We start from the raw sequence: 15,447 nt of genomic DNA, 5'->3' as shown, positions 1-15,447 counted from the left end.
ATGGGAAAATCATTGAACAAAGCATAGATAGTATGCCCAATGTTAAATATATTTCAACAACATCAGATGTCGATTATTCCTCAATAAATTCTTCTGAAGATTTTGTTTCAAATATTGAATCAAAAAATAGTAATTTAGAAACAACTTCTCAAGAAGGTAAAGTGCATAATCCTGATCATGCTTTCAATACTGATAACATCAGAGGAAGTGAAACATGTTTAACCCTGATTTTAAATGAAGAAAGAAGTTTATAATATATTATTTAATAAAACAGAACAGATTACTATAAACTTAAAAGTATAAAGATATTTATATAACTATATACAACTTTAAACAAACTAATGTATAGACACTAAATTTTAGCTGTAAATTGATATGTATTTCTGTTTTTTTTTGCACTCCTCTTTGAGATGTCTTTTTTTGTTTATAATTATTTTGTTCTTTATTTCAAATTAAAAGAATTAACTATAGATTTTTAAAAAATATTATCTTAAAAAAAGTTATACTTAAAGATTAAAATTCTTAGTCATATTCATTTTTATTTCACTCCTGTTAATAAATCACATCAGTCTAATTAAAATCCAATTTAAAAAATTTTCACTTTAGCTATTATATGAATTTCTCTTTTCTTAGTTTTAAATATGAACTGAGCTAAAGACTGTAAAAAAGCAATGTTATCCGCAGCATTAAAAGAGCATAATTTGAAGAATAGCTCATTTAAAGAAAGCCAAGGTATACATATGTGCAATATCAATTTTTTAAAATGAATCTTTCTCTTTCCCTTGTATGTATGTATGTATGTATGTATGTATGTATGTATGTATGTATGTATGTATGTATGTATGTATGTATGTATGTATGTATGTATGTATGTATGTATGTAATGTACAGTAGCATGCAGAAGTTTATAAACAGCTAAAATTTTCTATTTTTATCGTCATAAATTTTTGCCTTTTCACTGAAAATGAATGGAATTTTTAACAATTGTTCTTCTAAAGTGATTACATAGTATAATTTACTCAAAAAAAATGAAAGTTGGTAACAAAAGTAAGAAATTCAGATTTTATTGAAAACATAATTGTGGAAAAGTTTGTAAACAAGTGAATTAAATCTTTTACTTTTTGGATGTCTCATGTACTTGATACCATCACTACCAAAATGCAAAACTTTGATTCATCACTGAATAAGACTTTGGACCATTCTTTTGAAGTCCAATGCAAACGATCTTTTGCAAGTTTCATTTGTGCTAAGCAGTTATTTAATAATGTTAACGGTTTCTTGGCAGGATAACGACCAAACAAATTATGCTGACACAGGTGACATTTTGTAGTATCTACACTGCACTTAAAACTATAATTCTTGCTCAAAGTACCATTTAATTTGACAGCACTTCTGCAGGGTACTTGTTTTGATTGTCAAAATTCTGCCTTGATGTTCTGTAGTTATCTCTAGCCTTACTAGATGATGCTTGTTTTCAAGTGTCTTACGATCTCTATATCTCTTAACTAGTACGCTAATTATCGATTTAGCAACATCATAAAGCTCAGAAATTTGCTTATAAGGAATCTTCTTCTCTACAGCATGTATTATAAAATTTTTCTTTTCTAGTGACAATTCCTTAGACTTTCCCATTATTTTTTAAATTCAATTTAAGTTAAATATTATCTCTAGTAAATAATTTTAATACTTATATGTTTTCCTTAATGAAATTTTGATTTTTTAAATGGGGGATGGAACTGTTTATAAACTTTTGCATGATTATGTTTTCAATAAGGTTTGAATTTCTTGCTTCCTTTACAAATTTTCAGTTATTTGAATAATATATACTATGTAATCACTTTAGAAGAATAATTGTTAAAAATTCCATTCATTTTCAGTGAAAGGGCAAAAGATTATAACAAGAAATTTTTAGCTGTTTATAAACTTTTGCATGCTATTGTATGTAGATAAAAAATAAAGCAAAGAAACAACAGCTGAAAAACAAAAAATTATGGACTTCATAACAAAAGCAAATCATTAAAGTATGTTAACTTAATTACTGAAAGAGAATGAAGTACTGTTAAAGTATCATAAAAATATACAAGAATGAAAATCAGTTTGAATCACACAATATTTATACAATAATACAGTTACATTTGCATTAATCAGGAAGATTACCTTAATTAAGTAAACAGGTTTTAACACTTAAACACAGTCTGTTTTACACTTAAACAGTAAAAATCTGTTTGAAAATTCTACAACTACATCTCAACTGGTAAATGCTACAGGAACATCTGTAAAAACCAAAGACAATAAGAAACAGTAAATGAAAAACATGATGTTATACTTCAAGTATAGCATACTTTTCATATATTTTATCATAGACTTCGACAACAATATTATGTAGCTTCATTGTATGGAGTGTAACATGATGGCATGTATAAGACCAATTAAGAATTTAAGTTGAAATGGATTTGTATACGGGCCCTATTTTAGAGCTTTTTTAGTATGTTTGTTATTGATGTTTATATTATTATAAATTTTTATTTTAAAATGTTGTTTAACAGTTGTTTAGTTTTTTAGAAGAACGAAAGAAAGCTGCTATTGCAGCAATTAGCAACTTCTCAAACCAATTGGTTGACTCATTGAATACTGAGTATGGATAATTTTTTGTACTAAAAATTTTGTTTTATTTCTCCCAAATAATAAAGTTTTTTACTCTCTATCGGTGTTGTATGCTTTAACTTCATTACATCAACAGCTTAAACTGGCATTAGTAGCTGAAATCTATCCATTCATATCAGTTGAACATGCTAAAATTCAGCACTCTTTAAGTGTTAACTACTTGAATACTACTTAACAGATTTTTCTATTTTTTTTTTACACAATGAAGCTAACTAATTTACTAACTTATTTCAATCATTTTTTATGTTTTTGATTGAATGCTCAGATAGAAACTGAATATTTTTGCAAGTTCTTGATATCATCTCCTAAATCTTGTTTTGTAATTACTTTTTTTGAAATTGCTATCCACCTTTTTTTAAAATCTTCATCTGAAGCTAGTTTCTTGCTTTTTAATACAATTCCTTTCATAACTAACAATAATTAGCTGCTCAGGACAATTTGGAGGGTTTACTTAGGTACTGACTTATCAACACTATTTTGCTTTTTAATAAATGGGGAAAGACATTTTTTAAAGCATTCTCCTATATTCAAATCTAAGCTCAAAATCTTAAAAGAAATGTGTGGTGCACTTTTTAAACCACAAGAGCAAATTGTTGCCATACAATTAACTTAGGAGCAAATTTTTTAGTTTGATTATACTTGAATGTGTTAATAATATTTAACACCAATACAATCAAACAACAACACCTTTCTTCTGTAAAAAAAATTAGAAAAATCTGTTAAATAGTTTATGACTAATAAACAATCAAAGGGTGTTAAATTTAATCATGTTCAACAGATAGATAAATAACTTTAAAAACATATTGTAAGTAAACAAAAGTATAACAATACAGATAGATGGTTATAATAATGACAATGGTGGTTTAAAAATGTAAAAAAACAAATTTTTGTTAAAAAATTATAACGTAAACACAAGATCCCTTCTCAAATTTCTATCAGTAATTATCTGTTTGCAGAATGTTTATTTATCATATTCTTTATAGTGTTGAGCAAGCCTACAACAACCAGAGAAAACTTGAGAATGAAGCAAAGAAACTTCAAAATCATGTAGATTTGTTCTCTAAACAAACACAACTTTGGATTAACATGCTAGAAAACTTCAATCAAGCTTTAAAGGAGCTTGGAGATGTAGACAACTGGGCAAGAACAATTGAGACCGATATAACAACAATAGCAAGTGCTTTGGAATATGCTTATAAGGGTAATTAAAATTTATTATTTTTTTTTAAAGTGAAAATAGGAAAGTTGAAAAATAAATTTACCACATAGTTTTGTGCTAAAGTTGTGTTAAATGCTTTTGTGACTTAAGTGCAGGTATTTTATTTTCAGAGAAAAATTTTTAGTTGTATTTGTAACTTCACTAATATAACTATAACAAGTGAAATTATTTGGCAAAACAATCCTTAATAGTTTTCGCATTTCTTACACAAAGAATGAAGTTTGCATGCTCGAGTTATCATTACAAAAAATACTTTAAATAAATACCAAACAATAAGAATGATTTAAATGAGCAAAATTAAACAGATCAAAACTGCTTAAAAAATTATTTTGGCATTTATTGTATTACCAAAATGGTTAAAACAAAGAGAAAAAAATTTTATAAATTAGTGACTGCCCATTAATTGGTATTAAAAAAGTAGTAGGAGTTCATTCTGTAACTGTACAATATTTTACTTGGTAGATATTCACCAAATGATTTTGATACATATACATCTATTTGTCTCTTACCTCATAGTTTGTAATAGTTTTACATGATTAGTGTTTTTGCAAAATTCATATATTGCATTTTGTAATACTTGTATTTGTTATGTGAGTTGATTAATACAAACTCTAAGCAGCTGTTATCTTTATGTATCGTGTGAAATATAACTGTATTATTGTATAAATATTGTGTGAAACATAACTGTAATATTGTGTAGATGTTATGTGAAATGCAGCTGTAATATTATGTAGATATAGCTATTTTTTAAAAATCTTTTAGGTCCTGGACCAAGATCAGAAATGTCATAAACTGAATGGAAATATCTTTCAAAGAATAAAAAATTTGTCATACTTATCATTTTATTTTAATGATGATTCCTAGCTTTATTAAGTAACTTTATAAAACTGATATTGCAATAAAATCATAATAAATTGACTAAAAAAAGTTGTTTTATAAATGGATGATTTTTGATCTTTTAGCATTTTTAAGCTACAAATTCAAAAATGGAGTTTTAACAGTTACCATATATTTTTGAAGATATTGTTTTAAAATATTTTCTAAAAGTTTTTGTTGTTCAATATTGCACTTACTATAATTAATATTTTTAAAATGGTATTTCATTTAAATAGTATTGAACTAATATTTTTGAATTTCATTAAAATAATATTTCTTTTAAATTGTATTAAATCATTATTTTTAAAATGTTATGTCTATGGTATTTTTATATAAATGAAGAAAATCTTCATTAGAAAATCTTCCAATTAACATATTTTTGGATTTAGAGTGTTGTTTCATCCCTTTTATTACTTGTTAAACTATTTTCCATCAATTTTTAGTTTCATTTAGATATTTAGCATTGAAAATATGTCTGGTAAAGTTCTTTGTTATGAATGTTATGGGTCTAATGAAGAAAAAATCATTTACTATGACAATGGGGTTCAAGGTCAAAGAATATGTAGCAAAATGTCTATAATAAGTTTTTACACATCTATCAAGTTATTCTTTATGGTAAGTTTTACACAAAAACATTCAAACCATTTTATATATACAAAAGCAAGCCATAGTTTCTAGCATGTAATCTATGTACTTTAGCCTTCATATTAATAAATATTTTTAGAATGCTTTTCTTCCTCAAGGATACCCAGAGAGTGTCAGTGAAGATTACTTGCGCTATCAGCTGTGGGATACATTGCAGGTTGAATTTAGTTTTCTATTTAATATAAGTTTAATTTTTCAAGCCATTATGTAAGTATTTATTTAACAGAAGAAAAGTTTGTTATGCACAACAGTTAACCTAGTTATTGCAGCATCTATAAAAGTAAAAGTTTGCAGAACTGTTTTATAAAAATTCTAATTTAAAAAAGTATAAGCATGGCTAAGTAAAATATATACAATATTTTATCGTGTGCCAAACATAATGAACCTGATGTAAGTAGAAAGGATATTTACTATATAAATTAAAGGTATTCAAAATTAGGTCATAGAATAATATACAATAATAAAAACAAACCTTGTTTTTCAGATATCTGAGTTATATTTATATACAGTAGCAGTCAACTAGTTCCGGCTTAATGATTTAATTATTGGTTTAAAATCATTCATGCTATTTCTAAATAATAATGATAACAAAAAAAATTATGGTTTTATTATCCATGCAACTTTTGATAAATGTTAAAAGCCAAGGTGTGTTATTACATATTTGCAGGCTTTTTGTTCCTCCATTACCGGAACTCTGGCTACTCAAGCAATGTTAAAAGCTTATGGTGTGGGTGATAATACAGCAACAGTTACTGCTGCAACCATCACTTGGATGTTAAAAGATGGTGCAGGCATGATTGGTCGTATTCTTTTTGCTTGGAAAAAAGGGTATTAGTTTGACAGTTGATTTGTCTTTAATATTATCTTTAATATTAATTTTGCTTTTACAAAGTTATTAATCTTAACATTAATACTATATAATATTATCATTCTTTTATAATTAAGTTGTATTTTATTTTAATAGTACTCAATTAGATTGCGATGCAAAAAGATGGAGGCAAGTTTTTTTTTTTTTTAATCTTATCCACAATCCCAATATTGATAGAATTATTAATGACAAAAGAAAAAAGCAGCAAAATTTAAAAGAAGCAAAACTCCTTCATATTAATGTATAACTCCCTAATACATTAGGGAGTTATACATTAACATGAAGGAGTTTTAAAATTAATAAAATTGATTTTAAACTATCTGAGCAAGGAAAATTACGGTTTAATTGATGAGTTTTTAAATCAGTCAACAGTGGACTTTTTCCCTTTGAACAATTTCTATTTAGAGCCTGATTTCTAAATAGAAATTGTTCCTCTCAGTCTTTTACATAAGAGATGACTTTTTTAAACTGTTTGTATACCTTGAAATGAAATTAATTATTTTCAAACTACTGTCTTTTTAAAGATCATTCAAGGAAAAATATTTCTAAATGTTTTAAAAAAAATTTCTATACTTACATAGTTTAACTTTAGGTTGATAGCTGATGTTTTGAATGATTGTGCTATTATGTTGGACTTGATTGCTCCTTTGTTCAAGCAATATTTTCTATTGATAGCATGTTTTTCAAGTGTTGCAAGGGTAATTTTTTAAATATATTTTTCTCATTCCTCACGTCATACATATGTAATATGCAATTATTTCTGTTTATTCTATTTATTCTTACTATTATCTATCTATTTATATTTCCAGTCTATAGTGGGTGTGGCTGGAGGAGCTACACGTGCTGCACTAACACTACATCAAGCACGGCGAAATAACATGGCTGATGTTTCAGCTAAAGATGGAAGTCAGGTGAGAGTTGTTACAAATTTTAGCTAAACAATAAACTGTGAAACACAATCCAAAATTATGTTATGTGTATTTTTAAACTGAATTATCAAGCTAGTGTTAAGATTTTAAATGACTTGCAATCAGAAATGAATCATGGTACATTTGTATTAAGTTGTATTTAAGTTTTTTAAAACTCTTTCATGAAAAGCAGTATGTTCACACTCGCTAACATTTTGAATGATTTTACTTTTTGAGCTACTTTAACCAGTTTGATGTATTAGAGGAAATTCAAGAAGTTTAATTAGAACTTTAGTATATTACATAAATTTTTAAATTGCTTACTATGTCAGATGTGTAGAGTACATTTGATTGTGTAATAACTATAATGGCCAAGGTTATGATTATCAGTTCAATATTTCAGAAGTGGATGGACTTTTGTTTATAAGCAATATATTCACAAAACTAGAAAAAACTCATCTTAAACTTTTAAAAATACAGTTTGACAATTCTTTATCTATAGCTTGTTGTGTGTAAACATTTTTGTTGTTTAAAGTAGCTTACTCTCATAAACTGTTTTTTTTCATTAACCTATCACTCAAAAAAACTCTTCTGGAGTTTTTTTCAGGAGAAAAAAAACTCTTCAGGAGACCTTTAACCTTTTAAGTATTATGATCCTCATAATTAGTTGCATTTCAAAATAAATAGAAAGAACTTTTTTTATTTTTTTGATAAAAGTTAAATTCTTCTACATGTATATCATATGTCTATATTGTCATCATTTCATAGGAAACACTTGTTAATTTGATGGCACTAGTTGCTGGTTTCATAATCACACCTTTAGTTGCTGATAACCCTGTGTAAGTTCTTGTTTTTTTTTCCTATTTCTTTTTTATCCATAGACTGGTTTTTTCTTTAATCACTTTACACTCAAATTGCATGATACAAAGTATATTTGAAAATGATTTTTTGATTCAGCCGTTGCTTAATTTTGTTCCTTTTTTTTGTTTTTTTTTTTACAACTTTTTGTAACAACTGATAGTTGACATGTTTTTTAGTCATAACATTTAATAATTAATTATAATTGTTATAGTTATATATAAAAAAAAAGTTATAACATTTTATGTTGATATAAAAACACAAAGTGATATATTTCAAAATATGCTTAGTTTATAAAATAAATTGAGCATTTTTTTTCTTCTAAAAATCTAATTCTTGATTATTTAAAGTAAACTACTCACAAATTATTTTACCAAAGCCTTGTGTGTGAATTCATGCATCTAACTGTATAGTTGTCCAAATTATTTTACCAAAGCTTTGTGTGTGAATTTATGCATCTAACTGTATAGTTGTACAAATTTGTAGCTGCAATTGTGAATATGATTAAGTTAAGCTTGTTTCAAACAATTTCAAAATTAATGATATTTTTCTAGTTTTTGAGAAAATCAACAATAAAAGTTGTCTATTTCTCTTTTTAGTCTTTTTTCAAAATCAATCAAAAAAAAAAAAAAAATGGTCTTCTGTGTAATCATTATCTTCACCTGCATGATTACTTGAATCATCTCAAATCATTTGAGTTGTCTTCCAGATCACCTTTGTTATTTACAAAGCGTCACCTTCCGATCCATCTAAAGCATTACGGATGCCACATTATGATGCCAGTTGATCTTCGATGTTTTCCTACAACCATCAGTAAGGTGAGCTCTGAACATGTCCCATACCAACCATGATCTCTTGCTAATCTTTGATCCTTTTGTTCCAGAGATTGCATACTCAGAGTTGTGTGCCTTGCTCATCCAACCATTCTTTACGACGCACCTGAACACTTAAATCAGATGGGAATATGGTACTTTTAGGTAGGGTTTTTCGTTTAAAAATAGGTTTTCATTTTGTCCAACTTGCCAAGTAAGTCAAAACAGTAGTGAAATTTTTTTCATGTCCAGTTGTGTTGATCATTACAGCTTTTGCACCAATTGTGTCCACATTATCGGGATCTCATTCCGATTTGTGAAAGATTATACCCATACAAAGAGTGAAAAGAAAATAGATCGTCTTCTAAAATAGCCAAATGTTTATTTGCAATTTTTTGTCCTCTGCTGACTTTTTAAGGATTTCTGATTCATAAACCTGGTAACGGGTTTATGGGGTTTTAAGGTTATACTTTAAATGTAGAAAAATATGGCTGACTTTGTTATTTAAATTTTGTCTTTGGTAATTAAAGGGTACCAAACCGAATACTCAAATGATGCAATATCTCCGTCGCTTTGCATGTGAAGTTTTTGGTCCTTTTTTTTCTCCAGCCTTGAAAAAGCTTCTCATTAGCAATATCTCTAGCAGCTTTTGAGATACCATTAATCTCAAAATATTCCACAACTCCTAATTTAAATCAGCTTAACATGAATTTTGATTTCATTTCATTTTTCAAAAAAAAAAACTTATTAACAGTTATTAGCAAATCAACAATCAAATTAAAACCAGTTAAATGAAAATTTATATTACTTTAACGAGTTTAAATTTTTTCTTACTAATATGCGCAAGCAAAACTTCTGCCACTAAACAAAAAATTATTAAACAGAATGAACTTGGAATGACCTCGTATTAGCTTTTTACGAGGTCTAAAAGACATTTAAATTGAGCATGTTAATCGATCGCGTCTAGGTATATTTAAATAATTTTAAAAATTTTGAAAAATGAGAACTCGACTTATATGCAAGAATAAGCGATGCACCAAGTTAAAAGTAATTTGATGAAATATTAATTTGTATTTTTTATAAACTGCATAAAAGTCGATATGGCAATTTTGACCTATTAGTTTATCTAAAATTCTCAGCATATACACGAGTATATAAATGCACATACACATGGTAAACTAATTTGTGAGCATCGGCGTTTGGCTTCACGAGTTTAATACAAATAATAACGAATAAACTACAAACTTCTCTAAAACAACTCTAAAACAATTATTTTATTATTTTAAGACAATTGTTATTCTAAAACAATTTATATATATTTAGACAGACAAAGTTATAAGATTCCAGAACAAAAAGCGATACCTCGTATTCCTTATGTTATTTTATTTCAACCCTTTAAAAATTGTTATTCGATTAAAGCCGTTAAGCTTATTTTTCTGACAAGTTTTAAATAACAATATAAATGTGAATATAAATGTGAATATGACACCAAAAAACTTTGCTGTCTGAAACCGTATAAAGTGTTGCATTTTAATAACCTTCAGAAAATTCGAATTGTTTTAAGAGATTGATGTAAAAGTTGATTATTATTTTCAATAATGATACTGATTAATAAATCAGTATCATTATTGAAAACTTGTGGGAATGATTGGTTCATGGAGTGAAGTCTGTTGATCTATGCTGAACATTGATTATAACTATTTTACATTACATCACGTGACAGGAAATTTGCGCACTGAACGGTTCATGTAATACTAAGTAAATGTTTTTTTCCCCCAAATATCGGCCAGCATCTTTAAATTACCAGGCTACAATTTGTTATTAAACTTGACCTTTATATTATACCATTCTTCAGTTTTAACGAACCCCGTTAAATTTCGGTTAAACAGTCGTAATTAATTACGACTGTTTAACCGAAAATAAATCTTTGAGTTCGGAAATTCTAATAAACGATTCAATTAAACAAAATTCAATATTTCCGCTTCAAATATAACAATAGAAGTAATGATTGTGTACATTAAATTGTATGTTTTTTAAGTATTTGATAATTTCATTTTCTCAACTTCTGTTTCTGGAAAAATTTTACATTTAAATTAGTGGTGCAGCGAACTTATTACTTAGTTGGATATTATATTGAAAAAGCCATAAACTAGTGGCAAAACAATTCTTTTACCATAGAGATGTAGGATACAGGCAAATCGTTCATGTGTTCATATGATTTACGCGACTTTGCAATAATATAAATGAATAAGTAAAATTGTAAATTTAAACAACCAGCTCTTAACTCCCTAAAAATGACTTTAGCTAAATCCCGTAATTTAATGGTTTTGCCCAAATCCATTTTTAAAAACTGTATAATAAACAAACTTCCTGGTCATTTGTTGCATATAAGTTAATAAAATTTAAACCTTTTTTTTTTTTTTTTATTTTCGTATTTAAAGTAAAGCGAGAGCTATATTTTATAAAGAAATAATTTTTACTTTTTATTATTTTTTTAAGCTTTACATGGATCTTGTTCTTTTTTTTCACATTTTTACACCTCTATGCGAACTATCAGGCTGTTTCTACGGTTATCATGGAAACGCTCAATCTTCCAAGATTACATATTTTAATAAAGCATTATTTTATTTACGGGAAAGTTTTAACGCCCTACGAAGTAAACAAGGTTGATCCTGTTTTACGAAGTAAATGTTGTTATTTTGTATCTGAAATCTTTTTTTTTCTATATTTGTCTCTATTTTACTGTTTGTAACTTATTGTTTGTTATTTGTTAGTATTTTCTCTGTAGGTTTTCAACTTTTGACTTTTTTGACGTTTATATAAGCAACAATTTTAGGACCTGGTTATAAATGCGTTTTACGTCTTGGTTGTCAATATCTGGATGTTTTAAAATGGTGAGTTCTGGTTGTTCTAACTAAAGATCATTTAACAGGTTTTCTATGGTTTGGCAAGCCAAGCTAATTCATTCTTTGTTATACCAAATTAAGTGTTTATTTGCGCTTAAGAATCTTTTTCTAATATGGATGTTATCATTACTTTTGTTAAGGTTATCAAATAAATTTTGAAGTATATTTGTTATTATTTTTTAATTTACATAAAGAAAGGAGATCAGTTTTAAATTTTGTTTTAGTGAAGAAGTACTTGATCTGCCTGGATTTAGCCTGGGTTACGATACTAAAACATGTACGTATGTTGCAACGTTCAGGTGAACGTTCAATTTTATATTTTAGATATATTAGACAAGATGAAGGGGGTTCACAAATTAATTTTAATGATCAATTACAACCATTTTTAGTTATTGTTTCCGTTTAGCTACGATTAATGTTGCCCTTTATAAAGATACATCTAATCAAGAGATTCTGCAAAGCTCTTTTCTGGCCTTGCTTTTGGATTTGTCACTGAATAAAAACGTAAATTACTTTTAAAGGTTTTAAGTCAAACTCGACCTTTCAAATCTGTACTTACCTAAAATATTTTGCCACTTTTTTAGATAACCGCATCGGATTCCAATAACCCTAATTTCTATTTCTATTTATGGGGTAAATAAGTTTTATCTGATTGAAAGATTTAAATTTTTTTTTGAAATCTTGTTTATAAAGCAAGAATTTTATTTAAAATCTTCATGCTGTTAGGAAGTCTTCACTATTTATTTATAGAAAATACGATCGCTAAAAAATGTTATAATCGAGTTGAGATGGAAAGAATTTTGAAGACTTTCTTTCCGACTTTCGTAAAAGATTTACAATTGGCAGGTTGGGATTTGTTACGTTGTCATTTAGGTGTCGATGAATGGAGGGTTGTGTTCGGCGATAAAACGCAATAAACAACAAAAAACCACGTTATTAATAAGACTCAAGCCAATTATCTTACTACTTTGCATTGAGAACTTATTTATTTGGAATCCAATAATACTTTTTCAACTATTTGTGGTACATTTTTCTCTTTCTGTTTTCCTTTTCCTCGCCTCCTTTTTAGGGGTGGTAACCGATAAACGATTAATCAATGTAAAAAAAATTAATCGGTTAATTTCCAAACGATTAATCGATTAATTCGCCGTTTTAAAAATCAAAAAAATTAGGCGTTTTTTTGACAACAAACATTTATCTGGTTCCGCTGAAAAATGTCAAAAAATAGAACATTTTCAGTGCGGCAGTAAAAATAGCCTGGTCGTCACTTACAATTTTGTCTGAAAGTTCGTTCTGAAGTTCGGATATTTTTAATTAGAAAATAAAGACAAATCAATATTTAAGTGCGAACATTGTTCAGTCGAACTTAAATTCCATTCATAACTTCAAGTTTCTTGTATCATTTAGAGCACAAACATAAAGTTTTGCCAATCAAAGGTGTTTCAAAAACGTCAAAAACTATGCAGCCAAGCTCTGCTGCCTACTTTAATAAAATAGGTAACAAAGCTGAAGATGTAGTAGCTCGTTTATAACTTTGGCCAATAGTAAAAATATCAAAATTGGCTGGAAAGCTCAAGGACTGAAAATCCCTGATGATCGTCATGCTATAAAGGCAATTTCTATGAACTATGCTAACTCAATGAAGTTAAAAATTGCTCAAGAGCTTCAGCAGAAAAAAGTTAAAGGGAGGAAGATTTTCAGTTTCTCTTAATGAGTGTACTTCAGGTGGAACTAGAAGATACTTGTGTCTTAATTTATATTGTTCAGACCAAATGTCATTATGGTCTTGGAATGATTAGAATAAATGATTTAATGCCTTCAGAAAGGGCTGATAGTGCTTCAGTTCATTAAATGGTTTAATGCCTTCAGAAAGAGCTGATAGTGCTTCAGTCTCGTCCCATTTTCTTCATAACTGAAGCACTGATAGTGCTTCAGTTATGAAGAAAATGGGGCGAGAAATAAGAGCTATCCACTAATTTTGCCATCGCCATGGGATTCATCTTGCAGTATGTAATATTCTTTATAGGAAAAAATCAATCAATGATGAGGATAATGAAAATGAAGTCGCTGATCCTGATGATGATAATGACAATAAAGAATGCTGGAATGAAGAAAGTAAAAGCTCTGTTGATGAGGGAATCCAGTTTAATGAGGGCTATGGTATCCTTAAATCAAAGGTTCGTAAAATGATGTTCTTCAAAACATTTATAGAACTCATTTAGGAAAAAAGCTTAAGCCTATTCTGGATGTTAAAACAAGATGGAATTTTCTAATCAGTATGTTAAAACTACTCTTGGAATTAAAAAATTTTATTAGAAAAGCTCTTATGGATATATCCAGAACAGATTTGATTTAAAAAGAAGAAGAAATAAAACAAATCTCTTATATTGTTCATTATAGAGCTAAGTGTTATGGGATTGGAGAATAGAGACTGTTATCTAATAAAATCTGATATAATTGTTTTGTTTTTCTACAAAATCTTAAAGAACAAAATACTAATATAGGTCAAAATATATTTACTGTTGTCTCTGAGAGAATTATTGAAAGAAGGAATTGTAATATTGTTGGTTTACTTTGCTATTTCGATAATCTGGATGACTATAAATCAGATTCAGAATCACCAGATAGTCTTTTAAAGTACCCAAATAAAAATGAAATTGCTAAAACAGCGAGAGAAATATGTACGTTTATTTCTTTACGAGGATAACCAAAGGAAAGATGAACTAGAAGATGAAGTAGCATATGAGTTTGAATCTTAAAAATTCATTTTTAAAAAATCAATCGAAAATTATTCGATTAATTTTGTGAAAATTAATCATCAATCGATTAATTCAAAACACCGATTAATCTACCACCCCCACTCCTTTCTCTACTTCTCCTCGCCCCATTCCCCCCTTCCTTTTCTACCAATCTCTCAAAATAGTGTTAAATGAAAGTGGAGAAGAAATACTTAGCAATAAAATCTATCGTTCTGAATTGTAAGAAGAAATGAACAAACATGGTCTACGTCCTAAAATGTAATTTTATTTAGTTACGATTAACACCAGCGCAGTTGCTGATAAAAAAAAACAACCAATTAATAGCAGGGAAATTAATACTCTTTATGATATGAATTAAGCTCGCTCAACAAAAATAGTAAAATAAAAGGAATAATATATCTAAAGGAACCGCGCTTCAACAGATGTGCAATACGGCATTAATATGTCGGGATGCTTCCTTTATGAGATTTTTTCAACAACTTGCAACAACAAAACACATTTTTATTTTGTTTACTTTACATGAACGTTGTTTTTTTTTTATGTCTTTTGGATTGTCAGTTTTACTAGCAAGAAATTTCTGAGGGATATATTGATTACCATTTATGACTGTTGGACTTCATTATTATGCGTAATTATGAGAAAAGGTTTTATTATATTTACACAACTGCGTTTTTTGATTATCAAAATCCATAAAACCCGCCTCGCTGAAAACGAAGTGGCAAACTTTGTGTCCACACTAATTTAGTTTGCATTCGGGATCAATAAATTGTTTATCATTTCATATTATAAATATTTGAATATAGTATACCAGTAAGCCTTCTTTGGCATATTCCGATCGGACGATCAACATTTAAACACCACAGAGAAGCATATATTTGTATTGCTTTTTTTTGGTCAAGAAAAATGAGTCAGCTGCAAGTTACACAAAAAAT

The 15,447-nt window shown here is 27.9% G+C and overlaps 2 protein-coding genes across 9 annotated transcripts; both read left to right on the top strand.

The window, feature by feature from the left end:
• The first annotated feature begins 598 nt into the window (after window positions 1–598).
• Window positions 599–4,716, top strand: LOC145190221 (biogenesis of lysosome-related organelles complex 1 subunit 1-like). Its single transcript, XM_090091808.1, has 4 exons — window positions 599–732; window positions 2,563–2,635; window positions 3,648–3,865; window positions 4,646–4,716. Exons 1-4 carry the CDS (start codon window positions 672–674, stop codon window positions 4,672–4,674), a joined length of 381 nt encoding a protein of 126 aa, XP_089947934.1. The 5' UTR covers window positions 599–671; the 3' UTR covers window positions 4,675–4,716.
• Window positions 4,717–5,177: 461 nt separating this feature from the next.
• Window positions 5,178–14,511, top strand: LOC145190209 (RUS family member 1-like). 8 transcript variants are annotated; one of them, XR_016453765.1, is made up of 13 exons: window positions 5,178–5,374; window positions 5,484–5,561; window positions 6,072–6,232; window positions 6,369–6,401; window positions 6,865–6,970; window positions 7,082–7,183; window positions 7,949–8,019; window positions 11,350–11,534; window positions 11,639–11,744; window positions 11,981–12,033; window positions 12,163–12,260; window positions 12,341–12,389; window positions 12,507–12,773. XR_016453765.1 is itself a non-coding variant. In XM_090091801.1 (13 exons), exons 1-13 carry the CDS (start codon window positions 5,231–5,233, stop codon window positions 12,671–12,673), a joined length of 1,305 nt encoding a protein of 434 aa, XP_089947927.1. In that variant the 5' UTR covers window positions 5,178–5,230; the 3' UTR covers window positions 12,674–12,773. The 8 variants fall into 8 exon arrangements, 6 of the variants coding, with proteins under 6 accessions (XP_089947927.1, XP_089947926.1, XP_089947931.1 ...); XM_090091801.1 differs by having other exon boundaries at window positions 11,687–11,744; XM_090091800.1 differs by having other exon boundaries at window positions 11,675–11,744.
• The last annotated feature ends 936 nt before the right edge of the window (window positions 14,512–15,447 follow it).

This window comes from Hydra viridissima, unplaced genomic scaffold, assembly GCF_058129835.1.
Source record: "Hydra viridissima isolate aposymbiotic clone 2 unplaced genomic scaffold, HvirCarnegie_v1 scaffold_6, whole genome shotgun sequence".
In the NCBI taxonomy this organism is placed as follows: domain Eukaryota; kingdom Metazoa; phylum Cnidaria; class Hydrozoa; order Anthoathecata; family Hydridae; genus Hydra; species Hydra viridissima.
Note: the sequence above shows the minus strand (reverse complement) of the source record. Positions and strands in the feature narration are given on the sequence as shown.